The sequence below is a fragment of the Cervus canadensis genome, chromosome 18 (assembly GCF_019320065.1).
Source record: "Cervus canadensis isolate Bull #8, Minnesota chromosome 18, ASM1932006v1, whole genome shotgun sequence".
NCBI lineage: Eukaryota > Metazoa > Chordata > Mammalia > Artiodactyla > Cervidae > Cervus > Cervus canadensis.
In genome coordinates, this window is record NC_057403.1 from 13755254 (window position 1) to 13781500 (window position 26247).

General features: G+C 63.8%; 2 protein-coding genes across 8 annotated transcripts; both read right to left on the reverse strand.

Moving 5' to 3' along the window:
* Nucleotides 1-428: 428 nt before the first annotated feature.
* Nucleotides 429-3695, reverse strand: TMEM86B (transmembrane protein 86B). Of its 4 annotated transcripts, none has more exons than XM_043435377.1 (3): nt 2301-3113; nt 1769-1949; nt 429-1171 (listed from the first exon to the last, which is right to left on the reverse strand). In XM_043435377.1, the coding sequence occupies exons 1-3, from the start codon at nt 2382-2384 to the stop codon at nt 789-791; spliced, it is 648 nt and encodes a 215-aa protein (XP_043291312.1). In that variant the 5' UTR covers nt 2385-3113; the 3' UTR covers nt 429-788. The 4 variants fall into 4 exon arrangements, 3 of the variants coding, with proteins under 3 accessions (XP_043291312.1, XP_043291311.1, XP_043291310.1); XM_043435376.1 differs by having other exon boundaries at nt 1769-2021; XM_043435375.1 differs by lacking the exon at nt 2301-3113 and having other exon boundaries at nt 1769-2280.
* Nucleotides 3255-24672, reverse strand: PPP6R1 (protein phosphatase 6 regulatory subunit 1). 4 transcript variants are annotated; one of them, XM_043435372.1, is made up of 24 exons: nt 24121-24672; nt 15297-15529; nt 14160-14346; nt 13936-14073; nt 13785-13850; nt 12419-12531; nt 12227-12340; nt 11954-12116; nt 11714-11866; nt 11487-11621; nt 11039-11103; nt 10839-10954; nt 10676-10761; nt 10463-10552; nt 10298-10395; nt 8338-8395; nt 8083-8258; nt 5336-5454; nt 5114-5264; nt 4961-5031; nt 4746-4827; nt 4389-4499; nt 4242-4313; nt 3255-4131 (listed from the first exon to the last, which is right to left on the reverse strand). In XM_043435372.1, the coding sequence occupies exons 2-24, from the start codon at nt 15521-15523 to the stop codon at nt 4128-4130; spliced, it is 2595 nt and encodes an 864-aa protein (XP_043291307.1). In that variant the 5' UTR covers nt 15524-15529; nt 24121-24672; the 3' UTR covers nt 3255-4127. The 4 variants fall into 4 exon arrangements, with proteins under 4 accessions (XP_043291307.1, XP_043291305.1, XP_043291306.1 ...); XM_043435370.1 differs by lacking the exon at nt 24121-24672 and adding an exon at nt 21621-21761; XM_043435371.1 differs by lacking the exon at nt 24121-24672 and adding an exon at nt 21621-21761 and having other exon boundaries at nt 4217-4313.
* Between the last annotated feature and the right edge of the window lie 1575 nt (nt 24673-26247).

The following is a 26247-nucleotide window of genomic DNA, read 5'->3' on the forward strand; positions in this document are numbered from 1 at the left end:
GTTAAGTCACCCAGCTTATGGTAATTTATGACAGCAGCCACAGGAACCTAACATCGGCCAGCCTCCTGACCTCAGCTCAGTAACATCCTCATCTGGATGTCAGACACGATGCATCCCTGCTGCCATTACAGGGCCCTAGGGAAGGGGGTTAGTCCACGCCCCCCCCAAGTCCTGGGCACCAGGACTGGGCCACAGGCAGCCCACTGTGGGCACAGTTAACATCACTGCGTTGTACACGCAAACGCGTGTTCCCAAGGGAGGGCTCGCAGCAGCTGTTCAAAGCATAACCCTGCAAATGGACCGACTATCACCGAATCATGGGCTTAAAAGCGGTTAAAATGGTAAATTCTGTGCGGGGGTAGGGGGTGAGGAAAATGACTCATTTGCTGTTATGGTGATCACCCCTCCCCAAATTAACAGTGATGTCACTGGTTCGACACCCACTTTACTTTTACTTTAAGCAACAGAAAAATAGATCAGGGCCACCGGGAAGGGGACACACGGAGAGCATTTGGAGTCACAGAAGTAGGCCAGGGGCTGGGGGGGGACCCAGCATGGGTCTGGCTGAGGGCCTGGAAATCAGAACGCAGGGCAGGCAGTGGGAACTCGGTGGTGGACTCAGAACTCCAGGAACGGTTGAGTCTCCAGATGAACCGGCACCGGCAGACTGGAGTGTGGGGGCCTGGCTCTAGCCCTCAAGGCTGTTTCTCTGGCTTTACTGGTCTGGGGTGGGGGTCAGATCCTTGCAGGAGGAGAGGGGGCAGATGTCTGCCCACCTCAGCCCTGAGTCAGTGGGACTTGAGCCTGGGGCTCTGGAAGGCCGACAGGGCGATGAGCATCTGGGCGAGGTAGTAGGTGGTCATGACCAGCAGGTGGCCGTGGAGCAGCTGGTGGAAGAAGGTGTTCCAGGCCAGCACGGCGTCTGAGAGCAAAAACAGCAGGGCACCCCAGCGGGCACTCTCACCCCGGGCCAGGGCACGCCACAGCATGGAGGCCAGGACTGTGGAGTAAGCCAGCAGAGGCCAGACCAGGTGGGGCGGGAGGTGAGGAAGCAGGAACCCGAAGTAGGGGGCAGAAACCAGGAGGATGGGCAGCAGGAGGCCAGGCTTCAGGGGCGTGAGGCCGAAGGCCCGGAGGTAGAGCAGGTGGGCCAGGCCGAAGGCAGCCATGCCTGCAGGAGACACGGGGGTGGGGGGAAGGGTGGTGGTGGTGGGGCGCCTGGCAAAGCCTGCTGCTCCCCGGCTTCACCCTGCCGCCCTCGGCCCGAGGAAGAGGGCGGACCCCGGCGCCAGCTCCCACCCCGGCCATACCGCCCCATCTCCAGGGTGGCTTCCTCGGCCGTCCCTTCTGGCTAGTTGGCCCCCAAACCACCTCAGGCGTGCACCGCGTTCCATGCGGTTCTGCTCCTAACCGCTCGCGGACGGACACTCCTGCTTGCAGGGGCCCCGGCGGCTGCACACACCCCGGCTCCTGCACCTGCCGGCCCTCTGCCTGCGGGGGCACCTGGCTGCTACCTGCGTCCCGTTTCAGGCGTTACCTTCCCGGTGAAGCTGGCCTCTGCCAGCGTGCTCGAGACCGCGAGCCCTGCGCGCTCACGCGGCCTCGGGTAACGCGCCCAAGTGGGAGGCGCTCATGGCCCTGGGCTCCCCAGGGCGTTCTGTTGGGGAGTCACCCCACCTCCCCCGGCATCCCACCCTCTACCCGCTGGGGCACGGGGCGGGGGGCGTCCAAACAGGACAAGGCAACATATCCCGTCACCGGCTCTCACCGTGGAGAAAGGCCTCCGGCCAGACGAGGCAGGCATCCCCCACGGCCGAGCACAGCAGGGCCCCCTGCAGGAGCGAGCGGTAGCCCCCACCAGGGTGCGCGGTCCCCAGGAACCCCGCCAGGTAGAGGACGGGCAGGCTCTTGAGCAGGGCGCTGACCCTGGAAGGCTGGTCCACGGAGCACTGGACGAGGAGGTAGACGGCACAGGCAAGGAAGAACGGGAGCAGCCCCAGGCCCACGCGCGGCTGTGGGTGCTTCGGGGGTAAGGGGGCCTCTGAGCAGCTGCAACGCAGCCCAGCCCCCAGTCCCCGGGACCAGCCCCCCTCTAGAGCCCTCCCGGCCCCCTGGGGGCCAGGCCCACCCCAGCCCAGGGACCCCAGCCTTTTTGCCCAGGGCCTGGGGCAGCCGCACAGGCACCAGGACATCCAGGCTCACAGAACCTTCCTCCACCCCCTCCGCCCCCGCCCTCAATTCTTCAAGGTCACTTAGGTTCCCAGGAGCCCAGGCCTGGTCCCACACTCAGCGGCGCTCACTTGAGCTGAGAAGCGAGGTCTCCAGGGCAGCCCCTCCTTCCGGGCGTCCATGTCGGACCTGCGGCCCCCCACAGTGGCCTGCATATGGGCACCGCTAGCTTTGAGGGGTGGTGGGGATGGCGTGTGGTTACACGTTAACTCAGGAGTGTCCTGTGGACTCTGGGATTGATAAGAAGCTTAGGGAGATGCTGCCCCGCCCTGAGACAGTCCTGCCTGGCACAGCTGATACCGGCCATCGGGACCCCAGGGTCTCTCACCCTCCTGCCCTCCCACTTCCTCCTTGCCTCCTTGCCCTGGTTGCCACGCCCCTTCCACCAGGCTGCGCCTGCCGGCTCAGAGGGAAGGGGGCGCTGAACTCCCAGGGCGCTTGCAGAGCGAGGTGGGAAGGGTGGGGGACGCCAGGGGCCTGGCCGTCCCTCAGGAGCCCACCCCGCCCCGCCCCACCCCCTCCCCACCCCACCCTGCCGCCCCCTCCGGGAAGGCCTGCCCAGCGGACAGCGGCACTGGGCAGTGTGCTAGCCCACAGGCGGCTCCAGGGACGGCTCCCCGCGTCCAGCCAGCCACAGCGCACAGCACAGCCGGTCTCCGCCGGAAGCCACGGACCCCGGGCGCCTCGTCTGGCTTGGTTGGCTGCCCCAATCCCCCAAGCCCCACTGCTTCACCAAGGGGAAAGGGCTCTGGGCATGCGGGCTGAGAATGGGCCGGCAGGAAGTCCACCACCACAACCCCCGACCCCCGAAGCCTGTGTGTGTATACGGGGGGCAGGGACCAAGGAGTGCTCAGCGCCTCCTCCAGAAACCCTTCCCAGCTGAGCAGAAGTTCCCTCCACCAGCGGAGCAAGGAGACCAAGGACCCTAATCCACGCTCTGAGGGTCCCACCCAGGAGGCCCCGGTGTAGGCCAGCTCAGGCTCCCCGGCCCCATGTCCCCGAACTCGAGGTCTGGGCAGCACGAGTCTTAAACTGTCCTCCTTTATTTGTTTACGTTTGCGATATGAAACAGAAGCTCCGCACGAACACACGCACACACTCACGCCCGCCTGGGGAGAGGGGCTGGGACAAGGGCACTTGGCAGCTGGGCTGCACCCAGACCCTCGGGAGGAGGAGTGGGACCCCAGCCAGATCCCCGCCCGGGGTCGGTGGGAGACGGAGGTCTCAGTGAGTGCGGCAGGGTCCTGGGGCGATGTCACCAGGGACGGCCCCTGGGACCAGGAACCCAGCTCCCTCCCACAGAGCTGGCTGGGCCGGGTGGAGCTCCCAGCCTGGGTCAAAGTGCAGGGTCCGGGGCAAGGGGGCTGGGCAAAGGCACGGCCCCCCACTCGGGCCCTCCCCCAAGGTGGACCTGAGCTGAAAGGCCGAGTGTGGGTGTGGGCGTCTGCACCGCAGGATGGGGGCATGGCTGGACAGGAGAGTGGTGGTCACCTTGGCACCCCCCACGGCAGCCCCAGTGGGCCCGGGTGAAGGCCTCGCCGCTGCCGCCCAGCCCTGGGTTCTTCCTGGCTCCCCACGTGCCCACTCTGCTCCCTCCAGATACATACATATATATATATATATAATATATAATATAGGTCTCTCGCGCGCGCACTCTCTCCTCTCTTTAGCCCACTCTATCTTTACTCTAGGAGACAAAACTCCCGTAATCTCTTTCCTCAGTGCAATGGGGGGTGGGGGCTGTCTCCCGGGCGCCAGCCTCCTGGACTCCAGCGGGGACATGTGTAGGGCGGGGTGGGTGATGGGCAACAGGGCCTCTGCGGCACCTGCCCGGCCCTCACCCGGACAGGGTCAACGCAGAGCACGGAGCGTGCGGCCACCACCACTGGACCAGGCAGTCACCTGGGAAGTGAGAGGGAGAAGGTGTAAGGCTCCGAAACCAGTGCCGGCCCCACCCCGGCCCCGCCCACCTCCATCCAGCGCCCACCTCCGTCCCCAGTGCCCACACTCACTGGGAGCCCGGGGCCGCCGGGCCTCCTGGGGCAGAGCCGTTGGGCATCGGGAGCGGCTGGAGGACCAGGGCACTGTGGAGAGAGGATGAGCGCGCACTCAGCGCCCCCACGCAACACCGGCTGCCCCTGCCGCTGCACCGTGCTTACCTCTGGCTTTGGGGAAGCCCCGAGGACTCTGGGCTCTTCTCCCCCTCTGGGGGCTGGGGGGGCTGGTGGGCCCCGGGGGCCGGGACAGAGGTAGCAGGGTCTCTGGTTGCACTGCAGGGGGACCGCGGGGTTACCGTCACAGACGCCCTCACATCCCAGGGCCCCTGGGAGCCGCCCAGCAGCCGGATGAGCTGCAGGTCAGCGCCCAGCCCCTGCCCTCTCTGATCCGACCCAGCCCTCCCACCCCAGGGCTGAGCGGGAGCTCTGTGCTCCAGGGCCCTGTAAAAGGGGACAGCCGGGGACCAGCCCCCTGCCTCCCCAGAGGCTTGCTTTCTAGGCTCCCCCAGCAGTCAGTACCTGTCCAAGGAGCTAGGGGCGGAGCGCGTCCCTCTGAGGCCGGCCTGGAGGTCCCCGACGCTGAGCAGGGCCTGGCAGGGGGCTGTGCGGAGGAGAGCGGCCGGCAGTGAGACTCAGGAAGCCGAGCACCAGCGCCCTCCTCAGACACAGGCCCGGCACGGGGGCTGAGGTGGGGCAGGCAGGCCGAGCACCGGGGCTGAGGCGGGATGTCTCACCCGCGGGCTCCGCTGCTTTGCTGCCGTCTGTGGCTTCCTGAGGTGCGGAGTGGGGGGCGGGATCCTGAGACCTAGCAGGCAAGAGGAGGAGCCTGAGGGGTGACTGGGCCTGGCGCTGGCGCCCCAGACCCCCAGCCCTGCTTCGGGCCTCACCTGAGCTGCAGGGTGCTGGGGGTCGCAGGGCCAGCCGGGCTCGGGGCCGGGAGGTCCGGATGCTCCCCGTGGGGCTCCCTGTCCCTGCAGTCCTGGGGGCCGGCCGGGCCATCCGTAGGCACTGGGTCAAAAGCAGCTGTCCAGCTGGGGCCTGGGGGCAGTAAGCTGTGAGCCAGAGGCAGACAGCAGGGCCCGCCCGCGCCCACGCTGCGCGCTACGCACCTGGAGGCTGGCGGCCGGCGCTGGGGTAGCAGGGGGGCCCGGGCCTGCCGCGGGCCCGGCCGTCCTCGTCTTCGTCCTCGTCGTCGTCCTCCTCCTCGCTGTCCGTGCTGCCCCGGCTCCTGCTCCACGGAGCACCTGCGTCACTGCCGTGCGGGCGCCCGGCCAGTCCCCAGCACCGCCCCCAGCGCCGCCCCACAGAAGCATCCAAGGAGCGGGGCGGGGTCGGGGTGGGGGTGGGGGGGCCTCCGGGCAGTGGGAGGACCGAGGGAGAGTGCGCCCCCTGCGGGTCGGGGGGGGGGGCCACGAGCCCCGCCCCGCCCTGGCGGACTGGCCCCTCACCACCTGGCCCCAGGGAAGGCTGACCCCACACGCTTCCTCCACCTGCAGCCTCGCTGGACTTCTGTCACTGCAGCCTCCTGGGCCCCAAACCTAACGGCCGAGTGCCGACAGACATGAGACTCGACACTGTGTCCAACCGGGAACCGCGAAGGAAACCCAGAGGCTCCTAAGACGCTGCCCCGCCGTCCGCACAGTGCACATGAGCCAGATGCCCGCAGAAAGGGTGCAGGCAGCTTCCGACCCTGGACACCTGGGATGGCGTCTCCAGGGCCCACAAGCCACACTCAACAGCGAGCCCTGGGGCCCCCAAGATCAGGGCGTGGCACGGCCCTTCCCACCTGGAAGGGAAGGAGCAAAACTCTGACTGCAGCAAGCGTGGCTTGTGTGCGGGAAACCAACGGATCCTCTCAAGCTGACGGAACAAGCAAGTCCCGCGAGCATCAGTGTGCCAGTGTACTTGTGTTTTTATACACTTGTAGCCACTTCAAAACAACTCTGAGGAAAACATTTCTCTCAGAATTACACCAAAAATGTTTAAGAATAAATTAAAAAATGTATTGCTTAGGAATAAATTTAACAAAAGCACCATAAAACTGAATACTCTGAAAACTACAAGACACTGTCAAAAGTAACTAAGACCTAAACAAATGTAAAGAGAGCCCAAGTTCATGGACTGAAAGACAAAATATTGTTAAAATGGCAACACTCTCCAACTGACCTATAGAGTCCAGGCAATCCCTCTCAGAACCTCAGGCGGCTTTCTCTGCTGAAATTAACAATCACCCGGAATTTCAAGGAACTGAACCCAGAATTATCAACACAATTTTAAACAGAACAAATTGGATGCTCACATTTTCAATTTCAGAATTCAGTATGATGCAACAGTAATCAAGGCAGGGGCCCTGGCATAGAGATGTATAGACCAATGGGCCAGGAGAGACAGGCCCAAAATAAATGCTTGCACGAACAGCCAAAAGACTTCTGACAAAGGTGCCCAGACCAGCCAGCAGGGAGTCTCTTCAACCGGTGAGCTGGGACATGGGCATTTCCACACCTAAAAATGAAGCTGGACCCCCACCTCACACACCTAAAAAACTAGCTCACAACAAGTCAAAAATCTAAACATTAAGAACTGATGTTACCAAGAAAACCACAGGGGTGAATCGTGACCTTGGATTTGGCAATGACACGTGTAAGTGCAAAGCAACCTGGCAGTCACACAGGACACACTCAGCTGATGGCAAGTGACGGACAACCACGCCAACCCGAGGGACAGGCCTCACTCACAGGATAAAGACGCAAAAACCCAAAGGGCAAGGGTCAGAAGAGTGTCAGCCTCAGAGGACAGCGGGCGGCCAGCAGGGGGCGGGGAGGGCCGCGCTCTCCCTCTGGGTGCCACAGCGGGGGGCCCATGCGGCCAACACTCACGACCTATCTCCTTGTTTCTGTGCCAGGCACATGTCACAGGGGTCAGGTCCCGAGCGGGCGTTCACGCCGGCAAGGCCGTGCTGCCCAAGAGCAGCCAGTCAGTGCTCCCGCGCCAGCCACTGCTCGTACCAAGGGCTGGACACGGCTCACAGACCCACCGGCAGACTGTGAGCAAGGACAATCGCCAAGTCCCACTTCACTGGCGTGACGGGAGGGAGCTGACGCACACCCCACTGCCCTTTCGGCAAGAACACTGAGAGAGCTGCTGCAAGTGAGAGCGGAGTAGAGGGTGGGGGCGGGCAGGCCACCGCCCCACTGGACCAAGCCGTGCCCGAAGGACCACCTCCTGATGGCCCCACTGACTTCTGGACCAAGCCATGCCCAAAGGAGCGCCTCCTGATGGCCCCACTGGACCAAGCCGTGCCCGAAGGACTGCCTCCTGATGGCCCCACTGACTCCTGGACAAAGCCATGCCCGAAGGAGCGCCTCCTGATGGCCCCACTGGATCAAGCCGTGCCCAAAGGACCTGCGTCCTGGTGGCCCCACTGGACCAAGCCATGCCCGAAGGACCGCCTCCTGATGGCCCCACTGACTCCTGGACAAAGCCATGCCCGAAGGAGTGCCTCCTGATGGCCCCACTGGATCAAGCCGTGCCCAAAGGACCTGCGTCCTGATGGCCCCACTGGACCAAGCCATGCCCGAAGGACCGCCTCCTGATGGCCCCACTGGACCAAGCCATGCCTGAAAAACCTGCCTCCTGATGGCCCCGCTGACACCTGGACCAAGCCCGAAGGACCTGCACCTGCCTCCACACGCACATTCCTTTTCAACCTGAACTCATCTGAATTGGGTTTCTGTCGCTCAATATTGACAGCGCCCCACATCACACATGCACTGCATTCTCCTTGTTTTGCCCGCAGGTCCTGCAGCCCGACTGTGCTGGGGAACCTGCAGGAGGGGAGGGGAGCGGGGGGACTCACCGCACGCCCGAGGGCTGGCCTAGGCGGCCCGCCCTGGCCAGCTGGCCGCCCTGCCAGGCACCGTCCTCCCCGTCAGACTCCCCAGAGCCCTGGCCCTCCTCCTCGTCCTCCTCCTCGTCATCGTCGAACTGCTGGATGCGGTCCTTGTAGCAGATCTCCAGTAGGTTGGCGTTGGGCTGCAGGGCGGGCAGGAGGGTGAGGAGGGCCGCCTGCCCGCAGCGAACCCCCGCCCCCAGCAGCGGTCGGGCAGCTCACGTTGTCATCGTCTGCGCTCAGGGAGAAGGTGATGCTGGCCGTCTTGTCGAAAGGCGCGCTGCGGGGGAGGCACAGAGGCAGTGAGCAACCCTCTCTCCTGGGCCCGGTTCCAGCAGACGCGCCTCCTGCTAGGGCTGCCTGTGAACCGCAGTGGCCCGGCGGCACCCCCGTGGGCGGGACGTCTGCAGAGTGAGCCGCCCTGCCTGTGTGTCCCCAGTCACACGAGGCCCCACACGGAGACCTAAGACGCCTGCCCCTTGCTTCCTCTTCACAATAGAAGGGACACAGACCCTCGCCGGGCAGGCTAGGCTTTCAGGCTTTGAGATCACAGCCTGAGGGAGACACTTATTTCGAGGCACACAGGTCCCCACGGCAGGACCCAGGTGGGGGCCAGGGAGCCCAGGGATCGCGGGCAGTGCCCATGCCCACCACCACCTCGCACCGCCGGCCTTTCTGCGTCCACACGCGCCCACACCCGTCTCTGCTCGGCTCTCTGTCCTCCAGAAAGCCGCACAGAAGCCCCACTCCTGGATGAAGGAATCGAATCCACACGCTTTAAGTACTGGCGCACGTCGTGGGAAGAGCTCTGTCCATGTGCACTCCGACCCGCACAGTGTGCAATCTCCCAGCAGCGCCTACTTGTCCTCCTTGCCTTCCTCCCAGAGCGGAAGAGCACCGTGTGTCTGCACTGAAGTCCAGGCCCTCCTGTGACGGGGCTGCTTCCAGGCTGTCAGCTGCTGTCTCCGACCGAGGAAGCACGTTCACAACCCCTGCGGGCTGACTTGGCACGGGGCAGATGGGCTCACAACCCCCACCAAGGCAGGTCCCCTCAGCGCCCTCACGGGGAGGGAGCAGTCGCGGGCATGGCTGGAGGCCCAGTGAGCAGCGCCTTCAGCCCTGAGTTTGCAAGCGTATTTTCTGTTCCAGGATACTTCATACTTTGGCCTTTTTTTTTAAGTTAAAGCTCTTCACCTCACTGGCGTTTATCTTGATGGAAGAGGTGACAGTCTCATCCTAAAAGTGCAGCCAGCGGTGCCCGGGCCGCTCCCTGAGTGTGGGCTCCCAGCACACACTGGCCGGGCAGAGGGGCAGCTGACAGAGGTTGCACTTCTGCTCCCAGGGCGTCTCTGTCCACCTCAAGGCACGACAGACAGCAGCTGGCGCCCTGTCTCCCTGGTTGCAGACGAGCTCCCGAGCCCTGAGCCGAGGGTGGTCCTGACAGGTAACTGGTCAACACCCGACAGGGGCCCAACACGCTGCCCTAGACAACACGGGTGGGGCCAGGGCCCAGCCCCCGTGCAGCCCGAAGGGGCAACGGCTGAGAAACCTCGCCCTGCGGCATCCGCAGCTTTCCCTTGGGCATCCCAGGCGCATCTGCTCCTGCGCGCTGGCCGCACCCGTCACCACGTACGGCCCTAGGGCCCAGCGCGAGGCCACGGGTGGCTGGCCCGCTCCCCCCAGTCTCCCCTCCAGATCCCAGGTGCCTGCCCTTCCCTTCACTGTCCACCCACGGCCGTCACAAGGCTGCTCATGAAACCGACAGAACACCAGAACTTTTTCTCAGTTAAAACAACCAGTGTCCATGGCAGAGAATTCGGACATTCAAGAGAAAGGTTCCAGGGCGATATCAGAGCCATCGATATCGACATGCGGTACAACACATACGGAGAATCAGAACTGGTCACTAAAAGCACCCTCCCCGGTCGGCCCAAGGCCTCTGAAGGGGAGGGGAGGCAGACGAGATCGGAGTCTGTGAGGGCGCGCAGCCAGCCCCGTGTCCCAGGACGCCCACGCCGCTCCTGCCCGCTGCGGAGGGTGAGAGGACTGCAGCCCGCAGGCTGAGCCCACCTGGGCCGGGTGGGCATGGGGACGCCGGGTACGAACCAGGCGAGCGCGTGCTCTCCCGCCGCCTCGCGGCCCTCCGTGTCCCTGCCTGACCCGGCCTGGCCGGGGCACTCACTTCACACTCTCCTCCTGCTCCCCGAACTCCTCGTCGTTGAAGCCGAAGTGGTCGATGAAGGCCGAGGTCATGCGCTGCATCTGGAAGTCCATGAAGGCCTGCGGGGGGGCGGCAGTCAGGGCAGGCCTGCACGCAGCCTCCCTCCCCTGCCCTCCCCGCCCGCACCTGCTGCAGCACCGCCTCCTCCGGGAAGTTGAACTCCTTGAGCCTGTCATCCTCGTCGTCGCTGGAGGAGTGCAGGTGGTGCGTGTTCACCTGGGCAGGGGTGGGCAGGGGTCAGGGCCTGCGGGGCCCCCGGGGAAGCCTGGGGCAGGCTGGGGCTGCGGGGCGGAGGTCGGGGCCGGGCTGGGAGGAGGAGGACCGGCGCAGGAGACTCACCAGGTCTACCGTGTTCTTTTTGTTGGTCTCCGCCAGGGGGCCCGACACGAAGGCCTCCCAGCGCTCCCGCTGCTCCTGCGGCAGCTCTGCCGGAAGGGGCGGTGCAACGTGAGGACGGAGGCCCCGCCCACCCCACCCGCCCCCAGGCACGCCCCACCCTCACCCTTCAGGAGCTGCTGCAGCTGCTCTGCATTGGGCCCCTTCTCCGAGTTCTGCACCAGGGCGTTGGCCACGCTCGTCAAATGGCCCATGTAGCCTTTCCGAGGGCCCCCTGCGGACCTGGAGAGAGGGAAACCAGGGCTGGACTCGGGCTGCGCCGGCCCCTGCCGCCACCCCCGCCCTGGCCCAGGACCCCCTGCTCACTGCACGCGGTCGTTCTCCTCCCAGGAGGTCAGGATGCGCTCCACCAGGCGGCAGCGCTGCAGCAGCTGTGGGGGTGGGGCGGCGTGCAGTGGGTGTGAGCATGGCACGCCTCCCCTGCTCAGCCATTCGGGGCCCACTCAGCCTGCACAGCAAGCCCCAGGGCCACGCCGCCTGCCTCCCGCTCCAGCTTCGCCCTGAGGCCCGGGCCACATCTAGGAAGGCACCTCCAGGAGCGCGGGGCCATCACCCTGGGAGAACCCTTCCTGGTCCCCCAGGACACCCACTGCCCCTGAGGTCACCACTCCACCAGTCCCCACCCTCGCACAACACCGGCTGTTTTCCAAGACTCCGCCCTTGAGGAACCTGGCTGCACATGACAGGCAGGGGGAGACCTGGAGCAGAGCACCCCACAGACCAAAGGGGATTGGGATCCAGGAGCCCAGCTCACGTGTTTCACGACAGGGTTCTCCGAGGGTGTGTCTGAGCTGCTGTCGGCAGGGGGCCCGGAGCTCAGCATCGTGCTCACGCACACCTCCACTTGGGCATGCAAGAAGTTGTTGAACACGTAGTGGAAGAAGAGGTCCTGGGGGTGAAGGCACAGGCTGGCTCTGAGGGGCTCCCCCAGTGTTGCCCCACCCCCCCGCCCCCTGCACCCCTGCCCTTTGCCCCCAGTACCAGCATGGTGTTGGGCACATCCAGGGCCAGGAGCTCCTGGGTCAGGGCAGCATCATTGGCGCTCAGGGCGCTGGCCAGCAGCTTGACCACGTGCAATCTCGTGTTGCCCAGGGGTGGGGCCAGGCTGCCCCACGTCGTGCGCAGCGGCTCCAGCTGCAGGTGGAGGGTGGGGTTCGGTTCCTGCCCCAGCTCTGCCCTGACCCCAGGACTGCCCCCCCTTCCCCCAAGCACCCTGCCCACCTCAGGCGGCTCCAGCAGGAGCTGGTGGAAGCAGCTAAGACGCGGGCGCAGGGCGTGCAGGGCCCCCGCACTGGACACGGCGCCATCCAGGGTCGCCTGGGCCAGGAGCTCCAGCTGCCCATCCACGCTGCTGAAGAAGTTGTTCACGGTCACGGACTCAGACCTGCAGCAGGCATGGTGGAGGGCAGTGTGAACCACCCAGGCGGCCTGTGTACACATGTGCACGTGCATGCGTGCACACACCGGGGGCGGGGGCGTGCCTGGGGTGCTCACCTGGGCCTCCTGGGCTCCAGTAGCGTCAGCAGCACCTGGATCCCACTCACGAGGACGGATGGGTTGCGCTCCCCCTCCAGCATGTTGCTCAGGAGCTGCTCAATGGTCTCCTGCCTGGGGCAGGCGCGGGGGCGTCAGGGAGGAGGGCCCGGGACGGCTCCCCCCCACTGCCTGGGCGACCCCGCAACCCACTTCTCCAGGGTGGTCAGCAGCTGGTCGGGCTCTGGGCTGTCCTGCACTTGGATCATCTGCTCCCGGCTCAGGCGGATGATGTCACACAGGGACTGGGACGCGTTGGAATGTTGCTGGGGAGGGAGAGAGAGCTGAGGACCCCGGCCCGCCCTGGCATCAGGAAGCCCCGCGTGCTGGAGGGGGGCACCTGCCCTCGAGGACAGAGGGCCACACAGACCCGGGGAAACACGTGGGAGGGAGAGAACACAGACACTGGGCAGGAGAGACGGCCGAGAGAAGGAAACCAAAGAAGACTTCCTGGAAGAAGAGATCCCGACGCAAACCCCACACACGCCATCACAGCTAGTGGCCAAGGGGTGCAATGACCCAGGCATCCACCAACTCGTGACTGGAGAGGCTACTGAGGTCTGTCCATACAGTGAAACACTGCTCGTCTTTGGAAAAGGACAAAGCACTGAACACACTCCAGCTCCGATGAACACAGCAACCTGGTGCTAAGGCCAGGGCCAGTCATAGGCAAGCACGCGTCACGCGTTGCACCCACAGGAAACCACCGGGAGCGGCAAAGCAGGAGGGAAAGCAGACAGGTGTCTGCGGGCCGAGCCACCCTGTGGGGAACAGCGGGTGGCAGCTACTGGGACTGGGTCTCCTCTGTGGAGCGATGAAGTGCGCTCTAAAACCGGCATCATGAAGGCTGCACGAGCCTGTGTGCGCTGAACGCCACTCGGTTCTGTGTTTTCACTGGGTGAGCCTCACAGTGTGTGGTAAGCTGCTCTGAGATAAACTGAGAGAAGCACGGGCAGAGCCCGAAGTCCAACCCAGCAGGCGGCTGCCAGAGCCCAGCACGCAGACCCGCAGACCCCCCCCAGGCCACCGCCGCACCTCAGAGCCCTGCGCTGTGCCCTGCCACCTGGCTGCCAGCAGACGCCCCCTGTCCCTCTGCCACGAAGGCAGGGTGGTCCTCATTGCCCCAGGCCTGGCCCTGGCTGAGTGCCTGGGGTGATGACCCATGCGCATGAACCTCTGCTCTGCCAGCCAGTGGGCCAGGAGGACAGACGTGGGGCCCCTGGCATTATCTCTGAAGGACCAGCAGGGCTGACCCATGCACAGGAGACGGGAAGAGCCGCCAGGCCCAGAGGCGAGGAGGGGCGCCTGGGGAAGGGCGGCAGTGAGGGCCGGGTCACAGGGCGGTCTTTAGAACCCCGAGCACTCCTGGGATGAGGAGCTGGTTCCTGAGGAGTGGTCCAGGGGCATAACCCTCACCTGTTCTAACCAGGAGCCCCCCCGCCCAAGCTCCGAAGGCTCCCTTCTCTCATCACTCATTTAAGGGGGCACGGGGCCTAAGCTCGCGGGCAGCAGCACTCACATTGTCGTCCTTCGACGGGTGGATCTGTTCGATGAGCCTCTGGACGATCTTCTCCTCGTTGAGCCACTGCGGAGGGAGGAGAGGGTGGGGCTCCGCGCCCCGCTGCCCCCACCCCGCTCCAGGCCCCGCCCCGGCCCCGCCCCGCACGCACATTGACCACGTCCTGCCTCAACTGCGGCCGTTCCACGCAGGTGAGGAGGCGCAGCAGCAGGTCCATGATGGCCGAGGTGCCGATGTGCTGCAGCAGCAGGTCCACGAAGTCGTCCTTCTTCCGCAGGAAGGACACGAGCTGAGGATGCGGGCTGCGGGTGAGCGCTGGACCCCCGGGCCCACCAGCCCACGTTCACCTGCCCGCCCTGCCCGCGGCCCGGGCACCTGGTCAGTCTTGCGGTTGATGAGGACGCCCATGACCTTGCTGAAGAAGCTGGCCAACAACGGGTTGAGGCTGCCGCTGCTCTGCAAAAAGCCGTAGAGGCGGTGCAGCAGGGACTCGTCCGCCCCTAGCGCGTCGTTGATCTGGGGCACATCCGACGTCAGGATCTCGCAGGCCACGCTGGGGTACCTGTCAACCCAGAAGGGTTGCGGAAGGGGCGGCAGGGACCCGGCTGCCCCGACCCCCAGTCCCGGTCCATACAAGCTCCCCTCCCCCCAAGCCGGCGTCGGGCCCCCTAAGCCTGGACCCAACCCTGCAGGCTGACCCCCCCGGCCCCAAGGACCTTTCACCAGAAGGGAGGGCTGCCTGCCTAGAGCGCCACCCAGGCCCCGGGGACCCCAGCCTGCTCAGCTCTGCCTCACGAGCTGTCAGGCCCTGGCAAGTGAGTTCCTCGGGGCGGCGCGAGGAGCCCAGGGCCAGGCGGGCACAGGAGTCAGAACTGAGGCGTGGGACACGCTCAAGCTGGCAGACAGGGGACAGAGCCAGGTGAGCAAAGCCGAAGAGGGAGAAGACACGAGGGAGCAGTGACGGACAGGTGGGCACTGAGCCCCTCCCCGCGCCAGGCTGATAACACCGCACCGAGCCCCCACTTCACACAGAGAAAACTGAGCAGGAGTCAACCACTGCCCATCTGGCTCGAGGCCTCTGGGGACAGAGGCAGGACCTCTGAGGCCCGGTGCGTAAGTCAGTGTGAGGGGCCAGGCAGAGGGCGACCCGGGGAACCAGGAGGCCTGTCTGGGACGGGCGGGGCAGGGCTGGAGACGGGCAGCAGAGACCAGGGCAGACAGGTCCCCTGGACAGCGCCTGCCCGCCTCTCCCTCCCTCCCCGGCGCCCCCTCTGGCGGGAGGGGCACAGCCACACCTTCAGGGCCTGAGTTCTCAGACAGGAACAGAAATCCAAGTAAAGAACCACCAGGAGATAAAGTGGGGGCGGGGCGGGGCAAAGAGACACATGGCCCGCCCCCTCACTGCTGGGGGAGGGTCCTCGGGGGCTCCTCCCACCCCTCCGGAGGCGGGGCAGGTCTGGCAAGTCGCACAGAAACGGGGCCAACAAGGTCCAGGGCAAGTCGGGGGCTCACTTGTAGCGCAGCCGCTCCTCGCCGCTGGCCGGCGGCTCCTGGGTGACCCAGGCCACCATGGCCTGCAGGTGCAGCGGCTGCAGCAGGAAGTCCAGCAGCTTGCGGTTGACGACCTTGCACTCCTGCAGCACGTCCTCCTCGTCCAGCAGCTCGGGCAGGCTGAGGTCCTCCCGCTCCAGCAGCGCGTCGAGGTGCGAGCTCGTGTGCAGGTCAAACTTCCAAAACATGGCGCCCTGCAGGCAGCGCGGTCACATGAGGGCCCGCCCACCCACCGCCTCCACCTCCCAGCCTGCCAGCCCACTCCACGGGCGACTTCCTGCCCACTGCCCAGCGCCGGGGAAGACCACTTGCTTCAGAAGCCTCCAGGCTGTGTGCAGGGCGGGGGAGAGGGAGGTATGCAGTGTCTCCAGGCTGCGTGCACGCGCACGCACACACACACACACACACACACACACACACACACACACGCCCCAACCCCTGTACCCGGTGCCAGGGTTAGGGGGAGAGGGAGGTATGCAGTGTCTCCAGGCTGCGTGCACGTGCACACACACACACACACACACACACACACACACACACACACACACGCCCCAACCCCTGTACCCGGTGCCAGGACAGGACAAGGAAAAGTTGGAGGGGAGAGCGCGCTGGCCCCCAGAATAGCCACTGACGGGGCCCACCGGCATCAGACAGGGAAGCACCTCCAAGGGACAACGGCGGCTGTGGCCTGCCCACCCAGCATTGGCCTCAGGAGCATTTCGGGTGGAGCATGCGCTAGGTGCCTGGAGGGTCCAAGCCCTGATGAGCAGACTTGGCTGCCCCTCTGGGGATTCCTGCGGCCCCTAGCCTCGACCCCAGGGTGCACAGCTGCCCTGAGCTGGCCGCCAGCTCCCCAGCCACTCTGTCCAGCCATCCCCCCAGACACCGGGGCTGTGCCTACGGCCCTGTTGAGGGCTCTGGTCACCCCACGGAACGGCAGACAACCATACCCAGGTCAGCTGGGCCCCCGAGCACCATGCTGGCACTGCCCAGCGCTCATGTGTCACCTGCCTCCTGAAGACCCCCGAGGCCAAGGCTGCTGCAGCCAGACCTGGAGGCCAGGATGGCCCTGCTGGCACCATCCCAGCTGTGGAGAGCTCGCCCACCGGACGGGCAGCAGCCCGGGACAGAGCCGAGCGGCCAAGGGCGGGCGCCTGCCTTCCGACCCTCAGCTCCCCCAGGAGGCTGCCAGCAGCCGGCTCTCCCATCCAGCCGCCTCAGGAGCCTCTCGTGTCTCCTCCTAGCCCCCAGGACGACCTCTCAGTGACGGGGGAAAAAGTGGCCCCCGAGGTGCAATGATCCTGCGGGACTCGCCTGGTTCCTAAGCCCTGGCTGCCTGCAGGTGGAGCGGAGGGGCTGTGACCTCACAAGACAGCAGTGGACACGGGCCCCAGAGATGGGGAGGACGTGGGGGCACCTGAGAGCTCCCAGGGCTGGGGCCTGGCCACTCGCACTCCTGTGCTCGCCCCCTGGGCTGCACCCCACCCCCTCAGGACGCTTTTCTGAAACAGACTTGCGCACCTAGCACACGGTACCCCGAAAGGCCCCAAGGTGGCCCCCCAGGAGCCCCCCACTCAGTCCTGCCAGAGTCTGCACCCCAGGCCCTCACACCCGCCTCCCCTCGACCAACAACTTGTGCGGGCCGAGCCCAGGCCACGGCCCCCGGACCTCCCTGACCCCCAGCGAACCCTGGCCTGGCTCCGCACATACCACCCCAAGACTGCCACGTTGGGGTGTGTCTCCGTCCCAGCTAGAAGCCCCCGAGCAGTGCCCCCTATGCCGTGGCTAACCCAGCCCCAGTCCTCGGGGCGAGAACAGCGGCGCCACACAGACAACGCGCAGACACATGAGGCCAGCAAACCATGTGAGCTGCTCAGCCGTCACCTCAACTGATTCCCACAACCTGCCCCACCGTAGGGGGTGTGAGGGCTGCTGAACTGCGGAGCGGTGCGCGAGCCCCACGAGGTCCCTTCTCAGAGCGCAGGCGCCTCGTCCGTGCAGGGGAGCCCAGCCACGCCAACGAAAGCTGACAGAGCCAGCGAGTGCGCTCCGGGCCGGCCCTCCCCCCGGCCCGCGGGGCCCAGGCACCCATTCAGCGACGTCTCTGAGGCCGGGGAGGGGCTGGGTGCAGACCCACAGCCTTGAAGACCTGTAGAGCAGGCACCCCACGCGTCCCCCGCGGGCTGTGGACAGAGCACAGAACCTTCCTGCCTGGCGGCCATGACCACCCTGGACAGCACCACGTGGGGACACGCGCTTGGAAGCCAGGACTGAAGGGCGGGCCCTGCTCTGGAGGCGGGAGGCGGGAGGCGAAGGACCTGTCAGGGCATCAGGAGGGGGCTGCTCCCGCCCCGACAGCCCCAGCCACACCCAAGGGCGCCCATAAACCAGCCCAGGTGGGGTGGAGACCGCCAGGGCTGGCAGGCCGGGGAGGGGAGGAGAGTGGGCTGCTCTGCGTGCTGAACGCGGGGCCCTGTCTCGGAGCGGGGACACTGCTCCCGGAGGCAGGCGGGCAGCGCCCCAAGCCCACAAGTGCACGAGGGCCATCCCCACTTCTGCCTGGGCCCCAGGCCCACCCACCTCACCTGGAGAGATGGCGGGCCTAGACAGTTTCCTGAGCTGGGTGCTCGTGGGGCCAGAACCACTGCACGGGGCAGCCGCTGACCTGGCCCAAGGGACGAGGCCCAACCTCCCCCCCCCCTTGAGAACACCACCTCTTTCTAACCGCAGATTTTTGTGAGGACAAAAAGACCAGAGAGGTCAAAAGGTCATCCCGGGGGCATGAACAAAGCCAGCCACCAAAGACCACACGTCAAATGTGTGTGCGCGCGCAATCAGTCGCTCAGTCGTGTCTGACTCTACTGTGACCCTGTGGACTCTAGCCCACAAGGCTCCTCTGCCCATGGGATTTTTCAGGCAAGAAGACTGGAGTGGGTTGCCATTCCCTTCTCCAGGGGATCTTCCCCACCCAGGGACTGAACCCGTGTCTCCTGCACCGGCAGGCAGATTCTTCACTGTCTGAGCCACCAGGGCAGAGCCCACATATCGCATACTTCCATTTAAATGAAACATCCAGAAAAGACAAATCCGTAGACACAGAATTGGGATCAGTGTTTTTCAGGAGCTGGGGGACAAGACAAGGATGCAGGGAGACAACTGCAAGCAAGTATGGGGTTTCCTTTTAGGAAAGGGGTGTTCTTTTCAAAAAAAAGTTCTAAAATCAATTGTACACAATTTTATTTGATACTATAACTTACTTTAAAAAATCTATGGTGGTGACTGTTGGTTGCACAACTCTGAATAGACTAGATATTGAATTGTGTAGTTTAAATGGATGTCATATATTACATTACATAAATTATATCTCCCCCAACACACACACACACACACACACACAAATCTATCGTCAACAACAAGACCAGGACTTCCCTGGTGGTACAGTGGATAGGAATCTACCTGCCAATGCAGGGGGAACGTGTTCGATCCTCAGTCAGGGAACTAGATCCCACATACAGCAGAGTCACTGCGCCTGCCCACCGGAGCCATGAGCCCAAACTACTGACGCCTGCTCACCTGGAGCCTGTGCTCCTCAATGAGGGGCCGCGGCCAGTAGCCCGTACACCTCTACAAGAGGACCCCGGCTTGCTGCAGCTGGAGAAGGCCCACGCAGCAACAAAGACCCAGCACAACCAATAAACACACAACTTGTTACAAAACAAACAGAACCGAAGCTGCCTGAGGCTGCCGTGAGAGGGCCAGGCCTTGGCCTGCTCTGCGCCCAAGAAGCCGGGAGCTGACACGCCGCCAGGGCCGGGCCGGGCTGGGCCGGGGTGAGAAGGCACAGCTGCGGGCGCACGCCCAGGCTCCCCCACCCTCACTACCCGCCGGGTCCCCGAGCTAAGCAGGCCCCCTCAGCTGGGGGACGAGCCTGCAGAGAGCCTGTGCACCCGCACAGGGACACGAGCTGTGTCCCTCGTCAAGACGGCCAGGGACAGCACTGCTCTCGTTTCCGTCTGACAGCCGAGGCACGGGGGGCCCACAGGCGTCAGCCACAGCAGAAGCAGGCCTCAGCACACTCTCCAGGCTGCAGGAGGACAGCCTCGGGGCTGAGGCCCACTGACCGTGTCCAAAGCACCTGCACGATGCCACAGGCTACGTCCTCCCCCACAACCCTGCCACCCGCCCTGGACCACAGGCAGGACTTCCCTCCCAAAACTGGCTTGGGCTGGGGGGTGAGTGGGGTATGGACTCCAGGGACTTCAGAAACCAGGCGGTCCCTTAAACTCTCAGAACCTCAGGTCCTCCTCCGAAAGTCAGAGGAGGCTGCAAGGATCAGATGTAGCCGAGGGGTGGTCAGCACCCTTCCCTCCCGAAGTCAGCTCCCAAGCTCTACACGGGACAAGATGCAGATGCAGGAGGCACGGAGTAAGGAAAACATCCCACGGAAAACACTCTCCCCCACCACACACTCCAGTGCACCTAGCCTCAGGTCCCAGCGGTCAACTTCCCGGAAGCCCTGGACGTGGACAGCAGAGGAGCTTCCTCCTCACTCTCTAACAGTGACATGCATACCATACCACGCCTTGTCTCCTCGTCCATGAAACAGGCCCAGCCGCCAGGAAGGGGCACGTTCTGAGAACAGCGGGGTCAGGCCCGTGGTCCTGACAGGGCAGGTCTCCTTCAGCAGGTGTCCCTGGGACCAGGCTGAAGGCTGGACACTTCTGAGCAGGAGGGAAGGTGCAGCCACTACCCAGGGGGACAGCGCTAAAAACAGGAGCCCTGAGGAAGATGGCCCGTTCGCCTGGGTGGCTGAGCTCACTCAAATACTCTGGTGGGTGCCCCACACCCCACCACCCCCGTGCTTTGCAACTTTTAGCAAACTTCAAGAAAACGGAAGTGAATACCACTGGCTTTTAGCGACCGTTTGAAAACCATGACTCTGGCTGCAAACGGAAGAAGGGGAAACTGTAAATGAGAAAGGAAGCCATTAAGAACGAAAACTACCTCTCTCTGCGCCAGCTCCGCACCATCGCCCCGGGTTTCCGGCTTCACTGCGTGGTTCTCAGGCCTTGGACACCAGCGGCCCTTCTCGGGAGCCGGCAGCCCTCGCCCGGTGCGGGCTCAGTGAGGGCCCAGCTGCAGCCCCCACAGAGTGCCCCCACAGCCGCAGCAGCGGTCTATCCACACACGGCCCTGCCTGCCTGCCTGCCTGGGAGCCCGGGGCGGGTCCTTTACCTGCCGCCCCTTTCTCGCCCGCCCTTGCCCCACACACCCGGAAGTGGAGATCAAGTCTGAAGAGGTCGCTGGGAGGGCCCTGGGGTGGCCCCCTGAGATGCCCTGAGGCTCAGGAGGAACTCCAGCCTGGGCAGAGGCCAGAGCCCGCAGCCCTCAGCCACCACAGGCCACAGGCCCCTAATGAGGTGCCGGCCAGGCGTGGAGACCCCGCTGCTGGCTGACAAGCCCCCAGCCTTCACAGGGCCCACAGGTCAGAGGACAGTGAGACCATCGCCCTCTAACTCCTCGCAATCCATCAGCTTTCAGCCAAATGTGAAATGGGGGTGAGGGACTTCCATTCCAGGAACGGGACCATGGTAACATCAGGACCCATCAGAGACTCGGCAAGGTAAGCCGTGGGACACCCACGTGGAAGTAGGGGTCACAGAGGCCAGAGAAGGAGAGGGACCTGGCCAAGGCCTCATGCGACATGGGCTGGGACTTTACCCGGGACTCAGGAAAGCTGGGGGTGGTGGCGGCTGTTAGGGGTCCCAGACCATGCTCGCCCGGGTAGGGTGGCAACTCTGCTCCTACCCAGGGCATGGAACAATCAGAAATGTAAGAGAGTGGGAGAGCGGCTGAGGATGCGGAGGGGCCCCAAAGCTCGCCATCAGGGGCACCTCCTGGATCAGCCAGGGGTTAAAAAAAAGGGGAAAAGAGCAGTGAGGAGGTTCTGAAACGGTCCGTGGGGAACAGGGGGCTGGACTGAGTGTTCTAGGGAGATCCAAAGTCAGGAAGGCCTGCGCTCCCAGCCTGCCTCGCCAGGCCCCAGGCTCTGCGGCCTCAGAGCAGGCACCCAACTCCACTGAACCCCGGTCTCTCCCAACACCTCGCGGAGGACTGCCCTGCCCCTGGCAAGATCCACAAAACCGCTGTTCTAGGGACATCCTGGTTCAGCCTGGAAAAGAGTGTGTGTCCCCACCCCTGGCCTGCGCCTGCCCAGGGACCCTGCAGGAGCCGGGGAGGCGGGGAAGGCGGGCATCTCCACCAAGGCATCCACGCCTCTCTCACCTCATCTCTCGCGGCAACCCGCATGGCGCTCAACACTCCCGCCACTCCTGACTGCTCGTCTGCGCCCTGGCTCTGCCCGGGCTTGGCTGCTCCCTCTGCCTTCCCTCCAGCTCTTCGAGCCTGACTAGCTAGGTCCTCCTGGGTCCTTCAGGCTTCAGCACAGACACCACTTCCTCCAGGAAGCCTCCCCTGACTGCGTGAGAGGCCTGCTCCACACTTTCACGGCTTCCGTGGTCACACTGTGACGGCATCGGAGCGCTCGGTGACAGGACCTGCCTGTCCAGGCACCTGCCTCTGGCAGCAGGATGCCAATTTCCCAGGACCAAGCCTAAGGCAAGGCCCCCTGACCAGAGCTACTTCTGGAATTAAAGTCCCGAAGGGGCCGGTGACCCGCTACGGTCACTTGGCCATGGATCCTGGAAAAAAACATTGGGTGGGTGGGTGGAGACCAGCAGATGCTCCCCTACTGGAGAGAAACAGTAGGTAGCCCCATGACACTACCTACCAAAAACACAAAAGGAAATCGAAGTACACAACTCAACACATGCCACTCACAGTCGCAAAAGAGCAGGTTAAGTCACACTGTACCCAACACCCGAGCAGGAGAGCGGGGCTTGTCCACCGCTCCCAGGCACCACTGAGCTGGGCTGTCCTCTGCCCTGGAGGAGGCCCCACAGCATCCCGGCTCTCACCCGCCACCTGCCAGTAGCATCCCGAGCTGTAACAACTGAAACCATCTCCACTGCCCTTAGTGAAGGCCCCCTGGGGGATACCATCGTCGTTCCCCCCACCCCCCAGCTGAGAACCCAGGCAAGACAATCCCAAACTGAGTTATAACCTTAAAGCTGCTGACCCTGGAGCACTTCCTGTGCTGCAGGCTTCTACAAACGCACACGGAATCCCCAGAACCGCCCTCTCCACACCCCACGGAAGTGTCTTTGCAACTCTGAAGCCCGCCCCACACCTGACAACACATCTTCCTTCCAGAAACATCCTGCCTTTCAGGCTGGTGTGACCGGTAACTAACGTCTGTGTCCTCAGCACAGATGTCCGAGTGTGTAAATCACCGAGCAAGACAGACCCTAGCCACCATGTTCCAGGGCCCGGCGAGCAGCCCCAGCAGGGCGTTCCGCCCCTCTCTCCCGCAGCCCGCGAGGCTGGGTTCCCACCTTCACGTATCTGCATGTGCTGTTCCTTCCACCCGGAAGGCCCTTCTTCCCACTTTCCATCTGTCAACTCCTACTCATCCTTCCTCGACAGAAAAAGCCACCCGCGGAGTCAGTCTCCCCGGTCGCTCCGAGGTGGCCCCCACAGCGCCCTGAGGTACCCCCTCACCACACCAGCAACTGTGACTGTCCCCCCGGCCTTTGTTCCCTCCGGCCCTCCCTCCGCGCCGGCACCAGGCCCCTGCTGGCCCTCAGCAGGCCTCACCTCACAGAGAGGGGCCGCGCCCCAGGCAGGGTGAGGGGGAAGCCCCGCTCCTCGAGTCTCCTGAGCCCCAGGGTGCCAGGCCAAGGCCATGGATCTCCCAGGCAGGCCTCGGGAGGAGGGGGTGAGGCAGGGAGAGGAAGGCCAAGGGTGGCCGGGGAAGGGGCCCCGAGCGGGGCAGGGTGGGAGGAGCAGAGAGAAGGGGGAGCCCCGGGGGTCGGAGGGGGAAGACTAAGAAACCAGAGGGGAAGCCCGCAGAATCTAAGGAGGCGAGGGTGGGAGTCAGGAGCGGCAGGGGAGGTGGGAAAGAGACACTGAGGCAGGGGTACGGAATGAGAGGGGAAGGAAGTGGGGCTGGAGGGGGGGAGCCTAGGGGATTTGGGGGCTGAGGAAGAGACCAAGAGACTTGGGGGGCTGAGGGGGGAGAAGTTAGGAGACTTGAGGGGCCTGAGGGGGGAAAACTTGGGGTCTGAGAAGAACAGACTAAGAGACTTGGAGGGGCTAAGGGGAGAGACCTGGAGTCTTGAGGGGCCGAGGGGTAAAGACTAAGAGACTTGGGGTCTGAGAGGGAGAGACTAGGAAACTTGAGAGGCTGAGGGGGAAAGACTAAGAGACTGGGGGTCTGACAGCGAGAGACTAGGAGACTTGAGAGGCTGAGGGGGAGAGACTGGGAGACTTGAGGGGTCTGAGGGGGGAGACTTGGAGGGCTGAGGAGGAGAGACTTAACAGGCTTGGGGGGCAGAGGGGGAAAGACTAAGAGACTTGGGGTCTGAGCCGGGGGAGACTAAAAGACTTGGAGGGCTGAAGGAGATAGACCTGGAGTCTTGGTGGGCTGAGGGGAGATGGAGTAGCCTGAGGGGAGAGACTAGGAGTCGAGAGGCTGAGGAGGAGAAACTAAGAGAATCGAGGGGCTGAGGGGGAGACACCAGGGCTGGGGAGCCCTCATGGACAAAGGGAAGGGTCCGAAGGAGAAGGGGTGAGGAGACTCGAGGGTACCTGGGCGGTGTTCTCGGGGGTGGGGAGGTGACTCGGGTGCCCAGACTGCGGGGAGGGTCCCGGGCCGCCCGCTTACCTGCGCGGGGGGGCGGCGGCTCCTCGCACTCCGGGCTCATCGGGGCGCCCCCCCCGCCCCGCCACCGGCGGCTCCGGCCCCGATCAGGGACCCGGTATGTGGGGGCGGGGGGCAGCGGCGGGGGCTCGCGCTTGCGCCGGGGCTCGCGCACGCGTCTCGGGCCTAGGGGGGCCCTCGAGCGACGAGTTCCAGAGTTTTGGGGGTCAACGCCGGACGGGCGGGGGTCCGGGGCCCGCGGGCGAGGTGGCTGAGGGAGGTTGGTGGGGTCGCGAGGCCCGCGTAGGCCCTCGGCTGAGAAGTCGCCCCGGTTTACCCGGCCCGGCGCCCCGCGAGAAAGCAAGGGCTGGTCAGGAAAGGCGTCCTACTCCGCGGTCCCAACAGGCCGCAATGCTGAGCAACGGCTGACGGAAGCCGAGGCCCACTTCCTCCACCGCCCCCTTCCCCAAAGCGGCGAGGTCCCGGGCCTTTGCAGTCGGCTTCAGGGCCTCGGCCGCCCGGCTCCGTCCGCCACTATCCCACAATCCCCCTGGTACGGGGCACGCAGGAGGCCCCGCCCTCCCGCCGGCGACTCGCTGCGCAGGTGTGTGGAGGCCGCGCGCCCGGGCCCTGCAGTGCGCGTGCGCGCCGGGCCAGCCGCGCCGGGCCACGCCCAGCCTGAGCAACTCCGCCGCAAAAGCGCTCGCGCCGGTTTGTGCCAACGGTCTCTCCCTGAGTAAACCCGGGCCACCCGACACGCAGGCCCCGCTGCACACGTTTCTCTGCGACTCCGTTCCTCAGCCCACCCTGCTCCAGGATTTCTCTATCCCCTCGCCCCCTTTTGGACATCCACTTGCTAGTCTATCTCCTCCAATCACATTATTGCTTTGGCTCCAGGGTCGTTTCCTGAGGAATCCAGCTAGGGTTTTGTCTCCAACCCCGGCCGGGCGCTTTTGTCTCGCCGCGATCTGCCTTCTCTGAGCTTCAGGCTGACTTCAGTCCCATTTCTAGGCCTTCGCCCAGCCCGTGTCTGTACTGTTGCAGCTGCTGCACAAGTATCCTCTAACATAAGTCTAGGTGCTAAGTCTAGGTTCTCCTAGACTTTAGACCCATAGTCTTTAAGATCCCATCTAGCTGGGAGCCTCAGTTTCCTCAGTTTCCATAGCCCTTGCTTTCCATGATACAGGCCAGAATCGGCGCTGTGCGTGCTTGTAAGGACTCGGCTTTTTAAAAAAAAAAAAAAACACACGCATATTTACCTTTCCCGTTTCAGGGACATTTTTATTGACTCCTATTCTAGTTTGTTCTCTATTTCAAGAATGTCAGTCATGCGTTTGTGCTTCACATCTGTTAGCTTCTATTTGCTTTAGTCCTTGTCATTTCTTCCTGCATTTACTGATTACCACATGTCAGTAAAGTCATTTTCCAGCCAAGTCTTTTCCGGTCCTTGCTATTTCCAGTGTCTTGTGTTGCATGCGATGTTCTTAGCTACTGCTGATTGATAGGCAGCCACAGCCTGTCGTGTTCACAGCTGAGAGCTGCAGGTGTGAAGGTTGATGGGGCTGCTGCTATTCCCCTTTGTCTCTCATACTCTGGGCACCAGTGGGCATCCCAGGCTACTATCCCACAGGAAAAGGCAGAGGTGCCTCAGTTATTCAGTCGCAAGTTGTCCGACGACTCTTGACCAAGCCCAACTGTGTTAGCACAGTTTCAAACCTCAGGTTGCCTCACATCTGCCACCATCCATTGGCCAAGGCAAGTCACACGGTCAAACCCAAAGTCATGGGGCTAGCACCTACACCTCAGCCACCACCGTGTGGGAAAGTGTACTTCTCTCTTGGAGGTGGCATGAGAGTGAGCAGATAACCTGTTAAACCCTCTAATTAATTGCCACAGTCCTCAATTTGTTTCTTTAGGTTTGCTAATCTTACCTTCTCATCTTTGAAGTCTTGTTTTAAAATGGACCAAGGTTCCTACTGTTATACAGCTTAAAGCAATTGTGAGACATTTCCTTCTGTTCCTTGAGTGGTTTTCTACATCAGGGTCTTTTGTCATATGAGCAGCATTTTGCTTGCCTCCCCCACGCCGACACCTACCCCACCCCCCATCCCCCACCTCCCCCCCCCCCCATCCCGGAATGTGATTGAAGTT

Excerpts from the sequence above, each read along its gene's own strand:
- TMEM86B (XM_043435375.1), bottom strand. The coding sequence starts at position 2,192 with ATGTCCTGGTGCCTGTGCGGCTGCCCCAGGCCCTGGGCAAAAAGGCTG. Across the intron at positions 1,172-1,768 it reads GCCGGAGGCCTTTCTCCACG|GCATGGCTGCCTTCGGCCTG; the intron begins GTGAGAGCCGGT and ends TGTCTCCTGCAG.
- PPP6R1 (XM_043435370.1), bottom strand. The coding sequence starts at position 21,644 with ATGCGGGTTGCCGCGAGAGATGAG. Across the intron at positions 13,851-13,935 it reads TGAGGCAGGACGTGGTCAAT|TGGCTCAACGAGGAGAAGAT; the intron begins GTGCGTGCGGGG and ends CTCCCTCCGCAG. Across the intron at positions 11,104-11,486 it reads AGAACCCTGTCGTGAAACAC|CTGCTGCAGCGCTGCCGCCT; the intron begins GTGAGCTGGGCT and ends CCACCCCCACAG.